The 20,086-nt window shown below is 49.7% G+C and overlaps 1 protein-coding gene across 1 annotated transcript; it reads left to right on the plus strand.

Annotated features, from left to right (window-relative positions):
* Positions 1-9,521: 9,521 nt before the first annotated feature.
* Positions 9,522-19,959, plus strand: LOC138447277 (galectin-9-like). The gene is made up of 5 exons (XM_069602945.1): positions 9,522-10,030; positions 14,991-15,082; positions 16,478-16,682; positions 17,518-17,628; positions 19,692-19,959. Exons 1-5 carry the CDS (start codon positions 9,956-9,958, stop codon positions 19,713-19,715), a joined length of 507 nt encoding a protein of 168 aa, XP_069459046.1. The 5' UTR covers positions 9,522-9,955; the 3' UTR covers positions 19,716-19,959.
* The last annotated feature ends 127 nt before the right edge of the window (positions 19,960-20,086 follow it).

Genomic DNA, 20,086 nt, shown 5'->3' on the forward strand with positions numbered 1-20,086 from the left:
CGCTGTGTCAGTAGGTTGGTTTTACTGTGCGTGGATGAGTCGTACTGAGTGGAAGTAAACCTAATAGTGATGGATGGACTGGAAATTCTGATGATACATTCAGCTGAAAGATTCCTTTCTTTAGCAATGTATGGGGGGTTACAGAGTGGGGCTTTATCTTTCCTAGTCAGTGGCAGAGAAAAAGAAAGGAAAAGAAGGAGAAAGGGTGTCATGTTTAGTTAAAGTGTGAAGACTTGATCCGTTCTCTCGAGCCCAGGCAGCCAACCTGAACGTCATCTACTGCGCTTCATCCTAACTTTGATTCTGGTCTCCATCACTTGGACAGGACCAGGTGCCATGCGGGGTCTTCTTCAGTCCTGAGACATATATCCAGGATTCAAGAGCTTGACTGTCATCCATGCAGTTGGGATGATCTGGTACCGTCCCTCTCAAGGAGATTAAAGGGAAGTTTTTGCTCTTAGTGATTCCAAATCAGAAGGTAGAAGATAACTGGGAGTGAGTTTGGTGAGTTGTAGTCAGACTAAGTGCCCTCCAAGCCTCAGCTCACCCAGTGCTCACGACAGTCATATCAAAGGAGGCCCTTGATTAGCTCCATCTCACAGATGAGGAAAGACCGAAAATTAGAGAGTGCAGGGGAGCCAAGGTTGCCGCCCCTAAATGTGTCACTTTGGCCTGAGTATTCATTTAGGCTGATTCTTCTCTAGAAACTGAAGACACAAAATTTTTCCTTTACCTCCTCCTCAACACGGGGTCACAAAGAGTCGGACATGACTGAGCGACGGAACTGAACAACTGCAGCAAAGAGCGCAGACAAAGGACCTGTTGTAGCAATAGAGCCGCGAGCAGTGATATTTACAAAAGAGCACACTGAGGTGTGGAGATCAGAGTCCACTCTGCACCCAGCAAACACGACATACCAAACACTGACTTTTCTGTGAGTAGCCTTCGTCATCTTTGAAGTCCCAAACCATTGCCCTCAACGTCCTCTTGTGACTTTAGCTAGAGGTGGTATTTAAAGTGATGGTTTTGACCATTTTCGTGGGTAGTTCCCCTGGGTCTCTCCTATGTGTGCAAGTGTTACTATACCTTTGTTAGATTGTTTTCCTTTTATTGTGTCTCGTGTCAATCTGATCTTAGACCCGCCAGAAGAACCTAGAAGGGTAGAGGAAAACTTCTTCATTCCCCAACATTCATGTTGTAACTTGTGGCACAATTCACTTCCTTTTTAGGGCTAAACCATATTGCATTGTATGTATAGACCTCATTTTGTTTATCTAGCCATCCATCCATAGACACCAGTGTTGCTTCTATCTCTTGGCTATTGTAAATAATACCAGGTACATGGGTGTACACATCTCTCTTCAAGCCTCTGCTTTCAGTTCTTCAGGCTATATAGCCAGACATGGAATCGCTGGCAGTGGTAAGTTGCTTTGGTTGTGTCTGACTTTTTGCGACCCTGTGGCCTGTTGCCTGCCAGGCTCTTCTGTCCATGGGATTCTCCTGGCAAGAGTACTGGAGTGGGTTGCCATGATCTTCTCCGGGGGATCTTCCTGACCCTGGGATCAAACCCAGGTGTCCTGCATTGCAGGCAGATTCTTTCCCATCTGACCCAGACGTGGAATTGCTGGACCAGATGGTAACTCTGTGTTTAGTTGTTAAAGGAACATCCATACTGTTTTGTAGGGTCGATCTAAGACTATGCATAGTGATGCTCTCTGTTCAGGATGCCGGTGGCACCCACATGGGTCTTTACTACTCATGGGAGCCCCAAAGACATTAGGGCAGCTGGAGGTAGTACTGTGGCCAGATGGGCCCCTGTGGTCCTTATCACGACTTCAAGACACAGCTCAGCAACAACCATTGGGTAGCTTTGAAAAAAATGAGGATTATTTCTCTCAAGCCCTAAGGGCCACATAGCACAGTGGCCAGTGGGAAGGAGGGGGTGAGAGCACAGGTTGGGGTTCCGCTTTTATTGGGATCCAAATGTAGGGTGGTTACGCAGGAACCAGGGGGCAGGAAGCAACATGTGGGGTCACTCAAACAGTTTTCTAGGTTGCCCAGGGTTTCCTAGAAAGGAGAACTTGATGGATGGGGCAAGTGTGGTGGCTTATCTAGAAGCTGTCACACAGCCCGGCACCATGTTTACAAAAGATGAGTGTCTTCGAAATGGACACTTTAGCAATCAGGAGCTTAATGCCAGCCTCTTAGGGTCAAGCACGTACACTGTGTTTCCCATCACAGCCTCACCGTGTAGCATCCCACCAACAGCACAAAAGGCCTCCTTTCTCCTTGTCCTCATCCACACTTGTCAGGTTCTGGCTTTTGAGAGGGTGAGGTGGCCGACACATTCAAAACAGATCCCATGGTCTACAGTGCAGAGAACAGAGAATCTCAGACAAGTGTCTGGGCTTTAAATAACGGAGCTTGAGGGCTGCCTCTCACCTCAAGCCAGGTCCTGGGCAAGGGTCGCAGTGACTGCACACACGGTGACGCCAGGTTGCGGAGGTCAGCTGTGCCAGCCACTGGGTCTTAGAGACACCTCCTTACGGCCTTTATTCATCCAAAAACCCACTGGCCTTTGGGTTTTCAGTAGGCCTTCCCTACAGAGCTGGAGCAGAGGCCCCTGGGCTCTCCTTTTTGGGCTGGTCTCACTGTGACTCACTTCCAAATCACCTGGAGATGTCACAGTGCATGTCCGCTTGACCTCGAGCTGTCCCTGTTTCTCCCTGGGCTCTGAGAGTTTTGGGGTAGTTTCTAAATTTTTAAAAGTTCACTCACTTATTTCATTTTCCTTTGTCTGTGCTTATTCTTTGTTGCTTTCACTGGCTTTCTCTAGTTTCAGCAAGTGGGGGCTTCTTCAGTGCCACGTATGGTTTCTTATTGCTGAGCCTGGCTTAGGGGTGTGGGATTCAGTATTTACGGCAAGTGGCCTCCAGAACCTAGGCTCAGTAATCGTGGCACCACATGTGGAGTCTCCCAGGACCAAGGATCAAACCCACCTTCTCTGCATGGTGAGGTGGATTCTCACGCACTGTGCCACTGCACTTGGCCTGTGGTGTTCTTTAAACAGTACTTTATTGAGGTGCGGTCCATGTAAACACACAGACCCTAGTCTGTGCTGGATGAGTTTCTATGCTGTAAACAGCTGTATGACCACCATCCAGGTCAAGCTCCAGGACATTCCCAGCACCCAGATGACTCCTTCGGGTCCCTCCCATGTGGTGCCCCTCATAAGCCATTGCTTTTCTGACCCGTTTCTGGATTTTCTGTGATCAGAATGCTCCCAGGGTGTGCTCACTTGTGTCTGGCTCTTGTGCTCAATGGTGAGGTTCACTGAAGACCTTGCCTTTATCCTCAGTCCCATTTTCTTGCTGAGGGCTAGTCCATAGCAGGCGATTCCCAGGTGGCTCAGTAGTAAAGCATCTGCCTGCCAGTGCAGGAGACCCAGGAGACATGGGTTGGATCTCGGGGTTGGGAAGATCCCCTGGAGGAGAGAATGGCAACCTGTACCAATACTCTTGCCTGGATAAATCCACAGGCAGAGGAGCTTGATGGGCTATAGCCCAAGGGTTTGAAAGAGCATTCACTGTTCCCCTTCTCCTGTATTAAACAGTGGTGTTTCCAGTGAGGGGCTGTGACGAGTGAAGCTGTTAAGCACATGTACATCTGTTCTGATCTCTCTTTGGCGAATATCTAGGAGCAGAGGAGCCAGGACATAGGAGAGGTAGAGGGTTAACTTTATTATAATCCACCAAGTTTCCAACGCTGTTGTATTTTGACTCCAACCTGTGGTGAATGAGTTCCAGTTGCTTCCTATTCCAGTCAATGAGGAAAAATTTCCCGTATCCCAGGTTTTGAAGAGGATTGCAAAGAATCTCTCCTTCTTTTCCCCCTTTTTGTTCCAGGTATGTCATCTGCCCCTTAAATCCAGTCATATTCTAGTTGACTCAGGAATCTAGTGGGGATGGAGGGTGGAGGGAGGAGGCAAGTGGGCTCCGTCTATGAGAACATCTCAGAGAAGTCAGCCTTTGCAAATTCTGAGAACCCAGGCAAGAGCCAGAAGGGAGAGAGGTGCAGACCTGTGTGTGGCCCTGGGGCACCTGCTCCCCTGCTCCCCACTTGGTGCCTGTAGGACCCTCAGCTGCTCGTCCAGGCTGCACCCCAGGGCCCCCTCTCGAACAAAGAGCGGGGTCCCGCTTGACATCAGGTAAGCTATGCGTTTCCTCCCTACCCCACTTTGCTACCCAGCTGATCCTAGTCTCTGTTTTAGTCAATCATTTCCTTTAACAAGGTGCTGGAGCCAATATGAGACATTTATTCCACACAGTGACCCACCTCCATGTCATTCAGAAAGTTCTAGAATGTCTAAATCTTCTCCGCTCCCAGTCTAGAGCCCAGAAGGAAGGGAGAGAAGAGAAAAGAAGGGAGAGAGAAATTCTTAGAGAGCAGGGATCAGAAGCTCCTGGGGCATCATTAAACACAATGATAAGGTACCTTCATGATAAGGTTTTCTATTCATATTTATAAAATATTTCTTTCCATCTGATCATATATTGATTTGTTTTTCTTTTCTCTCTCTCTCTCTTTTCTGACTGCACCATGCTGTATGCCTGTTCTTAGTTCCCTGACCAAATATTGAACCCATCCCCCCTGCAGTGGAAACACAGAGTCATCACCACTAAACCACCAGGGAAATCCCTCCATTACTAGGTTTTTATGTGAGAAATAGAATTTTAGAGGGAATATATCCCTTTTTGAAGCCCCAAGAAGGCACATATGGCTCAGGCTATCACTAATGAACTGTATAACTTTTGGAATGACCTTTAAACACTCTGAGCCTCAGTTTCCCTATCTGGAAAATGGGTATAACCAGGCCTTCCCAGCACAACCTCCACCCCATGCACCAGTAGCACCCAGCTGCCCGGGCCCCACCAAGCAGCTCTGTTTCTCTCTGGACCCTCAAGAGACAGCCACGTTCTCAGGAACAGTGACGTCTAGAAGCTCCCTGCAGTATGAGTGTGGTCAGGATCTCTGAGCCGACATGAACCTCTATGCACTATTGGATCTCAGTGCAGATCACAGGAGGCCAGCAGAGGGGAAAGGGCCCTGGGTGAGGAGCACCCACTTCCACCCTCTCCTCCCCTCCCTGCCTTTCTCCCTGTTTCTAAACCTACATCATCTCCTGGATCCTCCCCCACTGGGTAACAGTCCAGTTGCTTTGGTTTCTATACGTTTTTAAGTTCTCCGGGCGCAGTGGTCTTCCTGGCCAGTGTGTAAAGTGACAGTGCCCACAGAGGCGGTGGAGAGATGGCCTTCAGGGACACCCAGTCTACTTACAGACACCAGGGAGTTCCAGGGCTGGGGGTGGGGTGCGTCCCAGTGGACAGGAAGCAGCTCTGGGGCTCTAAGAAAACAACTCCTGCGGTGAGAGAGGAGGGGAGCAGCAACCTGAAAAGAACACGGAAGGGCAGACCAGCTTCTCCGTGACCATCTCCTGGGTGCTGCTCAGGACTGCAGCGGGTGAGCATCCCCAGGATTCCTGCATCTGACAAACGTTTCCTGAGCTCACGGTGGGTGCCTCCACTGTTCTAAGTAAGAACTGGGAAAATGATGATTGTTTTGCATGAAGGGAGCAGGGCTTCTGGGGTGGGTAACAAGCCAGCATGGCGGCAAGGGACATACTCTAAAGATGGCCTCTCTGTGCCGAACCATTTACTAGCTGGATGACCTCAAGCAAGTTACTGTCCCTCTCTGGGCCTCAGTTTCTGTATCTATATAATGGGGTTAATCCTGGAGTCACTGCCCAGATCTGGGGGAAAGACGAAGTGAGCTTGAATGAAGATTGAGAGAGCTTGAGTTGTGTCTGTCCCACTGCAGGAACTCTGAAAGTGTTTAGGGTTGTTAAGAGACTGGGCGCAGCAGAGAAGGCCTCCTGAGGAGGTGTCAGCTCTCTGAGGGGCAAGAGAGCAAGGCAGGGCAGGTCAAGGGAGTTTGAGAAGGGGCCATCTCAGGTGTTAGGGGGAGCTGGGTGCCAGCAGGGAGCCAGCGTGAGGAATCCCGCCCATGGCAAAGGTCATGAGGAAGGAAGCTGGACAAAACGCAAAGGCGTGATCTGGCTTCAGGTGTTCCCCCTGGGTTTTCCTGAACATCTACCCCCCAAAACCAGAGTCTGCCTGCCTTATTGTACTGTGTTTTCCACTCTTTTGCCTCTAAAAGGAATTAACTTAGGGCTCCAGTTTACAGTCTCTTGCATATAAAAAGAATGTTTCAGCTCTAACCCCACTGATGGCTCTCTAACTTGCCCGACAGGTTCCCCGGGACTTTTTACAACTTGTGAATTGTTTATAGCCCCCCAACAGCGAGAGGCACAAAGCTTAAAGCATCTTAAAGATACAGAGCCTTTTCTAAAGAGCTAAAAATCATATCAACAGTGATGGGTTTCACTGTTGACTCAATGACTGCTGCCAGGCCTCCATATTCTTTTTCTTTTAGGTACCTGAAGGATATTAATCAATGTAATTGGGATATAGAAAAAGGAATATAGTAGTTTTGATGTTAGCAACACTAGACTTTTGAGTTAATTACTTTTCTCTTTGTTAAAAATCACTGTACTTCTTTCATTGTTATGAATTGTTGTATCCTTGCTATGTAAGAATGTAACTTTATTTAGTGCTTTCTGAGAGTGGCACCAGACTTTGGGAAGAACAACACTGTTAGGGCCAATAAGTCTTCTGGTTGACAAACCCTTATCAAAAAAGGGCCGTAAAATGCTAATTGGCCTTCTGGCCAGAAGATGATATAAATCACCTAAGACTTGTATATACACCTAGGTGTGCAGAGAAAAAGCCTGGTCTCGACGAGAGTCAGGGCTGTTGACAATGCATAATTTTATATTATCCATTGATCTCTATGTACAAAAAAAAAGGGGTATAAAAGGCCTTTCTGGACAATAGAGGATGGGCCAGTCACTGGAAAGACTGATTTCCCCCGTGTGGTCTATTCTCCTTCTCTCCTTTTTAGGCTGAATTCCCATCTGGAGCGGGGAGGCTCACCATGTCTACTTACTTGCCCCGGCTTCTAAGATCCGTGAGAGAGGGAGCCCAAGGTGGGGCACCCTCCGATATTCAAACGGGCACCGGTGGCCTACGTAGATGGTGCAAACTTCTTGTCCTGAAGTTTTATTGGTTTTCCACGTAAACCAAGTTATTCAGTCTCTTTTTTTCCACTAAATTTTCCTACTATACTATTATTTCCTAATCTTATATTTTTAAATAAATAAGATTTCCTCACCATGCCATCTCCCCTTTGCATTTCCCTGGATCCACTGGGGCTGGACCCCGGCAGGTGCTCCTGAACTGTGGGCTGCAGAGGGCTTCCTTCTGCACCTTTTGACTTCCAGTGTGGAGGCCCCATCACAGGATGCCTTGTTTAAACCAGGGGTCCCCCACCTTCAGGTCACGTACTAGTGTTGGTCCAAGGCTTCTTGGGATCCAAAATCACTGCAGGTGGTGACTGCAGCTATGAAGTTAAAAGATGCTTGCTCCTTGGAAGGAAAGCTATGAAAAACCCAGACAGCATTTTAAAAAGCAGAGACATCACTTTGCCAACAAATACTCATAGTCAAAGCTATGGTCTTTCCAATAGCTATGTACAGATGTGAATGTTGGCCCATAAAGAAGGTTGACACCGGAGAACGGATGCTTTTGAATTGTGGTGCTGGAGCAGACTCTTTGACAGTCCCTTGAACAGCAAGGAGATCAAACCAATCAAACCTAAAGGAAATCGACCTGGAATATGCATTGGAAGAACTTGTGCTGAGGCTGAAGCTCCAGTACTTTGGCCACTTGATGTGAAGAGCCCATTCATTGGAAAAGGCCCTGATGCTGGGAAAGATTGGAGGCAGGAGGAGAAAGGGACAACAGAGGATGTGATGGTTAGATAGCATCACTGGCTCAATGGACATGAATTTGAGCAAGCTCCAGGAGATAGTGTAGTACAGAGGAGCCTGGCACGCTGCAGTCCATGGAGTTGCAAAGAGTCAGACACGACTTGACGAGTGAATGGCAGCTTCCAAGTAGTCTGATGATGCCAAAGTGTCTTTGCTGGAACTCTAGCTGTCTCTGTGTCTCCCTGGGCTCTGAGAATTAAAAAAAAAAAAAAACAAAACAGTATTTATTGAGTTATGGTTCAAGTAAACACATGGACTCTAGTCTGTTGGATGAGTTTTTATGTCGTAAACAGCTGTGTGACCATCATCCGGGTCAAGCTCCAGGACATTCCCAGCGCCCAGATGATTCCTCCGGGTTCCTCCCAGTTGGGGCCGCCATGGGCCATCGCTTTTCTGACTGTTGTTGGATTATATCTAATAAAGACTCCCAGCCTGTGCTCACTCGTGCCTGGCTCCTGTGCGCAGCTGTGAGTGTCTCTGATGATCGTGCCTATATCTTTGGCCCCTTTTTATTGCCAAGGCCTAGTCCATTGTGGTCACATCATCACTCATTTTTCCTTTCTGTTGCTCGTGGACAGCGTGATTCCAGTGTGGGGCTACGGTGAGTGAGGCTGTCATGCGTGCATGCATATGTTTTCATCTCTCTTGGGTAAATATCTAGAAGCAGAAGAGCCTGGACACAGTAGAGGCAGAAGACCCACGAACAAGTCTCCAACCCGCTTGCATTTTACACTCCAACCTGTACTGAATGAGAATTCAGTGATCTTTATCCCAGTAGATGAGGTGATGGTCCCCGTGTTCCTGGTGTCAAACAGGATTGCAAAGCATTTCCCCTTCTTTTCCTCCTTTCTGCTTCAACTGTGCCATCTGCCCCTTAAATCCAGTCACATTGTGGTTGATCTAGGAATGTAGTGGGGACGGAGGGTGGACGGAGGGTGGACAGAGGAGGCATGTGTGCTCAATCTATGGGAACATCTCAAATAAGTCAGTCTTTGCAAATTCTGGGGCACCGAGGCAAGCCCAAGAACAGAGAGAGGTGCAGACAGGTTCTCAGCCCCAGGGCACCGGCTCCACACTCAGTACCTATAGGCCCCTCAGCTGCTTGTCCTGGCTGGACATGGGTCCCGTCTCTAGCACATGGTGGGGCCTACTTAATCTCCGCTAAGTCTGTTGTTGCTGTGTGTTTCCTCCCAAACCCCTTTCCGACAAAAGCTGATCCTGAGTCTGTTTCAGTCAAACATTTCCATTAACAAGGTACTGGAACCAATTAAAGAGAGTTTTCAATATATTGCCTCCAACTCAATGTCACTTGGAATATTCTATTATGTCTGAGATGTCTCTGATCCCCATTCTAAAGCCCTGAATCAAGAGAGAAGAGAGAGAAATTCACAGAGAGGAGGGGTCAGAAGTTCCCGGGGCATCATTATGCACAAAGATAAGGGAACCTCCACCACCGGGTTTTCTATTTGCAAAATATTTCTTTTTATATGATTGTGCTTTTAGGTGAGGAGTAGAATTTTAAAGGGGAGGAATACCTTCTGAAGAAGTGGAGTAGCCTTATATGGCTCAAGCTGCTGCTAGTGAGCTGTGTGACCTTGGATATGACCTGTAGATTCTCTGAGCCTTAGTTTCCCGGTCTGCAAAATGGGTATAACTAGGCCTTCCTGCAGCACTGCCACCCCATGTCCAGGCAGCGCCCCATCACACACACTGTTATCTGGACATGACGCTCAGGGGCAGCATCTTCCAGAAGCTGTGCATGTGGTGAGAATGTCTGAGCCTACGTGAACTATTCTGACTTGGGGTGGAGGGGAGGAGGAGAGCAGAGGGGAGAAGGCCCTGGGAGAGGAGCACCCACTTCTGTCCTCCGTCTTCCTCCCTACCTTTCTCCTTCCTCTAAACTGACTTTCTCCTCCTCCTGGCTCCTCCCCACTGAATAACAGTTAAATTGCATTGAATTCTGTATCTTGGTGAGTCATTCCTGTTGCAGAAGTCTACCTGGACAGCATGCAAAGCGAGAGTGGTCACGAAGGCGATGAAGAACTGGCCTTCAGGGACACCCAGCCTCCCTACATAAACCTTGTGAGTTCCAGGGCTGGGGGAGGCCTCGGCCAGGGGGACGCAGCTCTGGGGCTCTGAGGAAACAGCTCCTGCTGGGGTGACAGGAGGCCGGGGGAGGCCTCGTTCCAAAGAGAACAGACGAAGGGCAGACACCAGCCAGGGCGGCCCTGCCCCCACTTCTGCCTGTGCCCATCTCCTCAGTGCCGCTCAAGGCCAGGGGGCACCAGGATTTGTGCGTGGGACAAATGTTTCCTGAGCTTCCTCCTGATCTCTCTCCTGTTCTGGGTGCTCAGTGGGGGAAGAAGAGTCTAAGTAATAAATAGAAAAGTGAATTTCCATTTTTATTTTAACATGAAGGAGGATAAACATCTTCTGGGCAGGATAACTATGGAACATGGCACTTCAGGACACTTACTTGGATGATGATCTCCCTGGGTTCAGCCATTTACTAGCTGGATGACCTCAGGCAAGTCACTTTACCTCCCTGGGCCTCAGTTTCTGCTTGGATCTAATGGGAATAATCAAGTCACCACCCAGAGCTCGGCTAAGGATCAAGCAAGGTAGCAAGTTGAGAGAGTTTGAAAGGTGTCTGGCCCACTGTGGGGGGCTCTGAAAGTGTTTAGAATTTTTAGGAGTCTGGGCGCAGGAGGAAAGACCTCCTGAAGAGATATCTGGCATCTGAGGGTTAAGAGAGCTAGCCAGGGCAGGTCAAGGGTGTCTGAGAAAGACTGTCCCAGGAGCGGGGAGCAGGCTGCCCCAGCACTGTGAGGTGCAAAGGGCTTTCTTCTGGGCACTTTTACCCCCCGTGTGGAGGTCTTGTCATAGGCAGCCTTGTTTAATCCTGCGGTCCCCACCTCCAGGCATGGACTGGTGTTTGTGCATGGCCTGGTAGGCAGTGGGCTGCATGGCAGGAGGTGAGCAGCTCATGAGCTAGTGACGCTCCGTCTGTATTTATAGCCACTCCCCATTGCTCACATCTTCCCAGCCTTGTAAAAATTGTCTCCCGTGAAACTAGTCCCTGGGGCCAGAAAGACTGGGACAGCTGGTTTAAACCCTTATCATTTCCACAACATATATGTATTACTAAGGCTCACAGAGATGCAGGCCACTTGTAAGGTTCCTAGGTGATAAGAGCTGAGGAGGGAGGTGTCTTGATTTCCCCCATCCTGGGGGAAGGGGTTGTCCACAGAGAGTACCCTGGGGGAGGAGGAGGCAGGCAGGCGGCAGCCTGGGTCCCAGGACTTTCTTAGTTCACGGCATCCTGGCCTGGCCCTGCAGTATGAGCCTCTCCTGGGCTCAGCTTCCTGAGAGGCTGTGCAGGTGGGCTGACAGAGCCGTTCATGGGGAGCGGTGCATGGGGCATCAGGTGCTGGGGAGCTGCTTGGTCCCCACTCAAGCCCACCTCCCCCGGAGCCCTGGCGTGGCCTGTGTGCTCTGTGCAATGACCAGTGCCCTTCAGCCCGTCTAGTGAGGGCTCCCGGTGGGGCTGGAGGAAGCTGGGCTGCCTGGTGGGTGCCTCCACAGTGGTCTGAGTCAGGATGTGTCACTTGGGTCTTGTTCTCCATCAGATGGGGGACCCGGAGACGCTTCCAGTTTCAACCAGTTTATTACTCTGATGACATGTTTTTACTCTCTAATCCTTGGAATCAAAAGCACAACTATAGACAGGTCACGAGACTTGGTGACATCAGAGCTGCCAGCACAGGGAGTTGGGAGGCCAGCGTAATCTGTGAGGCTATAAATCCAACATAAAAACCCATCTTGCTGGGTCATAGGAAGCAAAGGCCTGTGCTGGTCTTTCCTGCTAAGATCACACACACACACGCACGCACAGAGGGGTCTTCGGCCACACCAGGCTTAAAGCATATGAATGTATTTCCTTACAGTTCTGAGGATGGAAATCTAAAATCCAATGTCAGCAAAGTTTTTCCTTCTGGAGCCTCAGGGGAGAATGTGTCCTTGTTTTTTCCAACTTCCAGAGGCTGCCCCCCTGCCTTGGCTTGTGGCCCCTTCCTCCTCCTGTGATTTTTTTTTTTTTTTTTTACTGTATCAGGTCTCAACAGTGGCAAAAGGCATTTTCACTGTGGCCCGTGGGCTCTCTAGCTGTGGCCCACATGGGATCTTAGTTCCGCAACCAGGGATCTAACCCTCAATCGCGGCATTGGAGGCAGATACTTAACCGCTGCTGGACCCCCAGGGAACTCTCCACTTGCCTCCTTCTCTAAAGCCGCAGCTTCTTGCTTCTGCTGTCACGTCTCCTACAGCTGACTCTCCTCCTCTGCCTCCCTCTTTGCAGACCCTGTGACGATTGGGCCCATACAGATATTCCAGATAACCCCCATCCCCACAATCTCAAGATTCTTAATCATACCTGCAGAGTCCCTTTTGCTGGGTAAAGTAAGATATTCACAACTTCTAGGAATTATAATGTTGACATTTTTGGTGGGCAACTGGAGAGGGTGTAAATACTCAGTCTACCATAACCTTCTTGGAGTCAATAAATATTAGTGGTTTCTTTGAATCTTTCCAGAATAGTTTTCTTTATAATAAGTAAATATATGTATATAGCCACTCCTACCCATTTAAAAAATAATACAGAGGGCAATATTACTTATCAGTTCTCAAAGTAGTCCCTTCTTCCTCTCTTCTTGTGAAGTCTCCCTAGATCTGTTGTGTGGAAATACCATAATTAATTTCACCATTTTCTTCCTGGCGGACTTCTGGATTCATTTCTAATTCTTTGCTATTAGAACGCAGTAATGAGTAATCTTGTCTTCGGGTTATACTCAATTTGAAATCATCTTGTGTTTCAGAATGTGAGGGCACCATTTAAGACATTAAAATCTCATGAAGTTTTTTTGGGGGGAATCATTCCGAAAGATTAATCTGTACTGCCCGCCCCCATGATCCACACAGGGCTTCCACCATCCTGCCTTCCTTCTGTGCCCTGAGGACCCGTCCTATCACTCTATACTTAGTGTGAATATGCTTGAGGGAGGAGACCATGCTGCCAGGTGGATACATTTTCAGCCTTGTCTCTCCTGATGGTGAGAAAGGCTCTTAGGGGGATTTCAAACTCCAACAAATGAGGCGATTCTTCATTAGGGAAGAGCACCATTCTAGTCAGCCTGTGGTAGGCTGATTCTACTTCTCCAAAATCACTGACACGGATTTTGACAGAAAGAACTCAGAGATGCAGAGACGTTGTTATTTGCTTAATGTCACCAAAGTTTTTAATGGCAGAATTCAGAACAGAACTGCGGGCCACAAAAGACACCTCTACCCAAGGTCCAGGAGTACAGTCTGAATGGGGTTCTGGCATCAACGGGTATCTCCCAGGGCCAGCTGTGCACACTGGGCTCGGAGGGGCTTCCCTGGATCCTGGGTGATCCTACAACTGAAGGACATGGACTAGGACTGAATTGACCTGGTGCACATTTTTTTTTGTTTGGCCTGCAGACAGTGTTTTAACTCATTGCCAAAGAGAAAGTACAATACAGAGATATAAGTATCATAATCCACACATACCAGTCACTCAGTTTCAACTCATGGACTATCTGCTTTATTTCTGCCCAGCTCAACTTTCCTTTCCACCCCAGGATTGCTTTGAAGAAAATTTAGATATATCAATCCAATGCAAATATTTCATTATATGTCTCTTATAGCAAAGGAAATCTACTACAATCCTTTTCAGAGCATTTCGCCCCCCAAATTAGAAAGTTTTACAGAAGGAAAAGCTCAGATTTCAGTCTCCTCCTGAAGACTTGGAAGCTCTGACAGCACCGGGCCTGGAAGGTGATCGGGTCACAGCCGAGTGGACGCTGCTCTTTAGATGAGGGGGATGGTGCCTCCTTTGCTGCAGTCTCCACCACTCCCGACTGCCCCCTACCTGGCCAGCTCAACTATGCAAATCACCTGCCTGGCTCCTGTAAGCATTTAATCTTTGTAAAATATTACTTAGAGGCGAAGGTAGAAAATACTTCAACAGTGTGAAAATGGAAAATTGACTTGGAGACAGAGCTGAGTTGAAGGCAGTTTGTACAACCATGTTAGATAAAAAGCATTCTGGAAGGATGCGCCAGTCTCTCCCCACAGATATTTTCTCATTAATCATCAAAGTCACCCAGAAGCTGGGACTTGTTCTCATTTCATGGATGAAGAAATTGAGGCAAAGAGAAGTTTAATAAGCTTCCCAAGGCCACTCAGGTAATGAACAGCAGAATCAGGATTCCAACCTGAAGGATGCCTGGCTCTAAAACGAAGCATCTTCACCATAAGCCTGGGTGCTTAAAGAGGCTCAGGAAAGAGAACATGACAAAGTGATGGGGAACAGGTGTGTGGAGACACCAGTGAGGACTTGGGAGGCTTCCCGGGGCCTGGAGGAAGGATGGGAGCCCAGGAGCAGGAGCAGAAAGGGGGCTGCCCCTGGCTGCAGAGAGCACCCGGGAAGAGGCACTTTCTGAGGCTGTGGGGGGACAAAGGTCAAGGTCAACATTGTTCTCTGGGTGGGGTGGGCAGGACGGGGAGGATGACCTACCTCTTCTTGGCCTGCTCAGCTGAGCAGAAGGTGTATCCTCGAGGACAGGTGGGTGGGTCTCTCCGGTCCATGGTGGACCCCTAGTCCCCAGCCAGGACTTGGGTCTTTACTAGCAGCTTGGCTTGGGGTCCAGCCACCCCCCTCTCTCCCCTGGTTCCTTCCCATCTCAGGGCTGTGGACTCGCTGCTTCCTCCTTTGCCAGCTGCCAATCTGAGCTTGTCACATCCTCTCAGAGCCTGAGGGGCTCCTTCTCCCAACCTCAGAATATCTGTGTCACTTCCTCGCTCCAGGACTGGAAGGTCCGTGGAGCTGAGGCTCCTTCTGTCCTGTTCGTGGCTGCACTGGGTCCCTAGGTTGCTGCCCCACACCCAGGCCAGCCCCGGCCAGGGCTGAAGAGGATGGACAGAAGGAGGAGGCCAACTGACCACTGTCTCCTCTCCACAGCCTGTTCCCTTCACTGGGAGGATCGAAGGGGGTCTCCAGGATGGACACAAGGTCACCGTCATGGGGCGTGTTCTTTCCACAGACGAAAACAGGTACGGGGGATTGTTGTCTCTCTCGGCCTCAGCCCTGAGTGAACCAGGGTGCTGTCAGCTCAGATGGTCCACACAGCTTCCTCTAAGCTGCCCATACCCAGTTCAGGGGATGGCAAGGGCCCGGCCTGCCAACAATGCTCAGGCCCCCTACCACCTACCTGTAGCATCCGGGGCACCATTAACCAGACTCTGCAGAGACAGGGGGAATGGAGGCTCATGGTCTAGGGAGGGAAGCAGGCCAGCCCAGAGGTGGAGTTCTGGGACTGAACTTCGAATACAATGACCCAGAGCTCGAGCCATGAGGCCAAAGAAACCACAGTAAACAAGCACACAGAGCACTCTGCTGGTAGAATGTCCACTGAGGGCCACCCGTGGGTGTGGGGCAGTGCCTGGTTCTGTGGTGATGGCATGGGAGCCAGACGTGCCGTCTGACTGCTGCGTGTTAGCTGGGAGCCTGAGTGACCCCAAGAAGCAGACTGGGAACCACACGGGGACTGAGTTCAGGCAAGGTGTTGGGAGAGAGATGCTCATTGGATAATTCAGGCTGGACCTTGGTTGGGGGACAGGCATGAGCTCCATCTGGGAAAGAGCAGAACAAGGACTTGCTGCATCCCTTTGGTGAGCTAGGCCCCTTGGAAGCTCCTTTCGTCTTCCCTCCTCACCTGATAGTTTCAGCTATAGCCAAAAGAGGTGGAGATGGTGAGGGGCTTCCTCTGAGGTGAGATGGGAACAAGAGATACTTATTTAGGGGTGCCCTTGGGCTGTTTCAGTTGTCATCCCTGAAGGAAGGCAGTCACCCCTTTGGTGCATGGGGCAGATTGAGGATAGCATGGTCCTGGGGCATTGCAGACGACAAACAGGGCAGATCTGGGGTCAGGGTCCAGGCCTGCTGACCTCACTCAGGTCAGGTGGACACACGACACCCTCTGAAGAGGGAGACACCCACACTCTGAGGTCCCCATGCCCAGAGACCTAGGGCTTTTTCTGTGTCTCCCCTTTAGACACCATCTCTGTAGGTGTCCCATCAATACACTTGTTCTTTCCATTTGTCCTCTTTCCCAACTGAGCAGACACAGGCTGACCTCCAGGGAGCCACCACTTGGCCCCAAAGACTCTCACTTCTAGGCACATTCCTCTACTTCCATCTTGGATACAAATTTCTTTACCCATTTCCTCCTTACTTTTAGAAAACCACAGGGTAAGGGCAAAATGCGGTAACTGCACAAAACACACTGCAAATTCGGTGAACCAAAGGGATGGGACGAGACTAGGGATGGGTACCAACCAGCCACGCAGGTTGTATGCAGGCTCCCAGACGATGTCAGTCAGAGTGAGCACCTCCTCTTCCCACCCTTGGCAGTAAGCCAGGACACTGTCTGATGTTCCTTGACCTAGGTTTTCAGTGAACTTTCAGACGGGCATCAGTGACACGAACAACATTGCCTTCCACTTCAACCCTCGGTTTGATGGAGGCGGATATGTGGTCTGCAACACGAGGCAGCAAGGAAACTGGGGGTCGGAGGCGAAGAAGATGCAGATGCCCTTCCAGAAGGGGAGTGAATTTGAGATCTGCTTCGATGTAGACAGGTCCTCGTTCAAGGTGAGTGGGAACTCTCCTCTCTTCAGCTGTCTGTTCCGCCCCCACATAAGGTGCTGCGAGCAGCCTTTTAATAGTCACGTGAGCAACACTTTGTACAGAGAAGAGGACTATTTCCTGTAAGGCCGCAGTCTCCTTACACACGTTCACCTCCTTACACACCTTCACCTGTTGCTTCTTTTACTCTGGAAGTAAGCACTGGAGAAGTCACCGTGATGATTATGGCCTCCTGGGCCCTTCAGTCCAAGTTATTTCCATTTCTCTGTCGTAGCCCTTCTTCCACTCCAGGTCCCTGGGGATATTTGTTTTCCTGTTACCTTGTTGCTGCATTTATCCAGAGGTTATTAAAGACTTAGTTCCGCCTGGCACTGCACATTGGTTTTGCAAGCAGAGCGGTGTCTCTGGGCTTGGGGAGATGGGAGGGGAGCTGAGTACATCTGTGTCTTTTTTCTCTGTGTGAACATGAATGTCCCCACCCCCTCATCACACAACCTGAGATCACTTCTTCTCTGCTCCCCATGGACATTTGCATGTATATTTCAATAACACCACAGGAGAGCTGAGACTAGAAAGACAGACCCACTGTGATAAACACACACCAGAAGAACGAAGAAGCCAAGGACTAGAGTCAGGTGGAAGTTGCCCTTCGATGCACTTAGGGTCCCGAGCATGTTCCTGCAACTGGCACAGCTCTGCAGGCTGTTGCCCTGACCTACAGGAGATTGATGCAGGTCAACTAGATGCAGGCCTGAATGACTGGAAGCAGGGGTCCCAGCGGCACGGGTGTGCTCCCACCTGGTCCTGGACCCCCTCCTGCCATGTGTGCTCACATCAACAGGTGACGGTGAACGGGAGCATCTTCCTGGATTATGTACACCGTGTGCCCTTCGACAAAGTCAACGCCATCTCCATCTGCGGCTGCGTGCATGTGTCCTACATCAGCTTCCAGGTCAGACTCCACCCAGCACTCGTCCCCAGGGGCTTGGTGTGGGGCCCCGTCCCCTTGGGGGTCCTGCTGTTTGAACCCAATGTGCCAGCCAGTCTCGTCTCCAGGTGGTTCTGGGTTCACACCTCTGGCTGCCCCAGTCTGTCCTTCTGTCGCTGTCTCTGTCTGGGGCACCCGCTCAGGATCCTGGACTAGTAGGCTTCTTGTCTCTGTTACTCTCTGTCATCCCCCTGGTGAGAAGGCCCTGGGCTTCTTGAAAGAACTTGGAATCAAACTGAATCCAGCTCAGATCCCCGGCTCTGCCATTTTCATCGGCTGGGGAATCTTAGACAAGCGACTTCACCTCTCCCAGCCTTAGTCTCTTCACCTGTGGAGTTAGCATGACCAGCCACCCCACAGACCATTGTGTGAGTTCAATGAGACCATACACATCAAAGGGCACAGTATATCCTTTCCAAGGCCATTCCTGGGCTTATTTGACCTTCTCGTGTATTATAATTTTTGAATGTGTTCTGCTAAGTCACTTCAGTCGTGTCCGACTCTGTGCGACACCATAGACGGTAGCCTATCAGGCTCCCCCGTCCTTGGGATTCTCCAGGCAAGAATAACTGGAGTGGGTTGCCATTTCCTTCTCCAATGCATGAAAGTGAAAAGTGAAAGTGAAGTCGGTCAGTTGTGTCCGACTCCTAGCGACCCCATGAACTACAGCCCACCAGGCTCCATCGTCCAGGGGATTCTCCAGGCAAGAGTACTGGAGTGGGGTGCCATTTGAGTGTGTTAGCAACATCTAAAAGGTCAGGACCAATTTTGCAAAATGAAAAGGTTCTGGAGTTGGATGGTGGTGACTTTTGCACAACCACAGGAGTGGACACTGGACTGTAGGCACACTCGTGTGTGTACCTGGTGGCTCCATCATGCCGGACTCTTCGCAACCCCATCGACTGGAGCCTGCCAGGCTCCTCTCTCCATGGAGCTTCTCCAGGCAAAAATACTGGAGTGGGTTGCCAGGCCCTCCACCAGGGGATCTTCCCAACCCGGGGATCAAACCCAGGTCTCCCACATTGCAGGTGGCTTCTTTACAGTCTGAGTTAGTACACTGAAGATGGTCAATTTTACGTGATGTGCACTTCACCACTGTTTAGCAAAAGAGGTCAGGTAGATTTCTTCTTCCTCCTGAAGATGGAGAGGTCCCAGGAGACTGATTACCTCAAGGATGCTGACTAGAAAATTCCAGACTGGCTGATTAAGACTACATTCCTGGGGAAGGTCAAAGCTACAGTCAGGTCAGGTGTTACACCTAGGATTGGTGTCAGGGGCTTCAACAAAAGTGAGGCCATTTTGAACTTGTGGTTTTCTCTTTAACTTTGCCCCACTTTGTAGCAAAGTCTCAGCCTAACTAAGAGATATAATCAGAATGTAAGGCATGAGCATCACTCTCAGTACCGATGTAGAGTCCCCACAGCTTTGTTCACCCTTGGTGTGGTCTCCATGGCCATGACCGTTTGCTTAATCCCTCTGACATGTGTCACCCAGCAGGACCCTGTGGGGGCATCCTGGGACAGCCCTCTGACCCATGAGGGTTATAAACCTTCAGCCTCCTAGGCCTTCCCCAAGTTCCAAGGATAAAATTGAAGTGAGCAAATGCAGAAGCAAAGGGTAACAGTCAAGCAAAACAAAGTGATAATAGGTTAACCATTAATCAGCATCAAGGACCTTTAGTTCCTCCTCAAGAGCTATAGGGAGAAGGCAACCGCACCCCACTCCAGTACTCTTGCCTGGAAAATCCCATGGACAGAGGAGCCTGGTGGGCTGCAGTCCATGGGGTCGCTAGGAGTCGGACACGACTGAGAGACTTCACTTTCACTTTTCACTTTCTTGCACTGGGGAAGGAAATGGCAACCCACTCCAATGTTCTTGCCTGGAGAATCCCAGGGACGGGGGAGCCTGGTGGGCTGCTGTCTATGGGGTCACACAGAGTCGGACACTACTGAAGTGACTTAGCAGCAGCAACAGAAGCAAGAGCTATCGACAGTATTCTGAACCAAATTCTTGATGCTGTTTTACAGATATGTAATCCGCTACCATGTTGAAGATGTTCACTGTATATTGCTTACACGGTCATAGAACCCAGAAGCTTGATGATATGTCTCCCGATTACGTCACCACCAACCAATCAGAAGACATCCTTGAGCTGATCACACACCCCTCACCCTCACCCTTACCCTGTGTTTAAGACCATTTCCCTGAAAGTCATCATGGAATTTGTTGGTTTTTAAGCTGCCTGGGCTCCTTGCCTGGAACCTGCAATAAATGCTGCGCTTTCCTTCATCATAACTCTGTGTCAGTAGGTTGGTTTTACTGTGCGTGGATGAGTCGTACTGAGTGGAAGTAAACCTAATAGTGATGGATGGACTGGAAATTCTGATGATACATTCAGCTGAAAGATTCCTTTCTTTAGCAA

This window comes from Ovis canadensis, chromosome 11, assembly GCF_042477335.2.
Source record: "Ovis canadensis isolate MfBH-ARS-UI-01 breed Bighorn chromosome 11, ARS-UI_OviCan_v2, whole genome shotgun sequence".
Classification (NCBI taxonomy): Eukaryota; Metazoa; Chordata; class Mammalia; order Artiodactyla; family Bovidae; genus Ovis; species Ovis canadensis.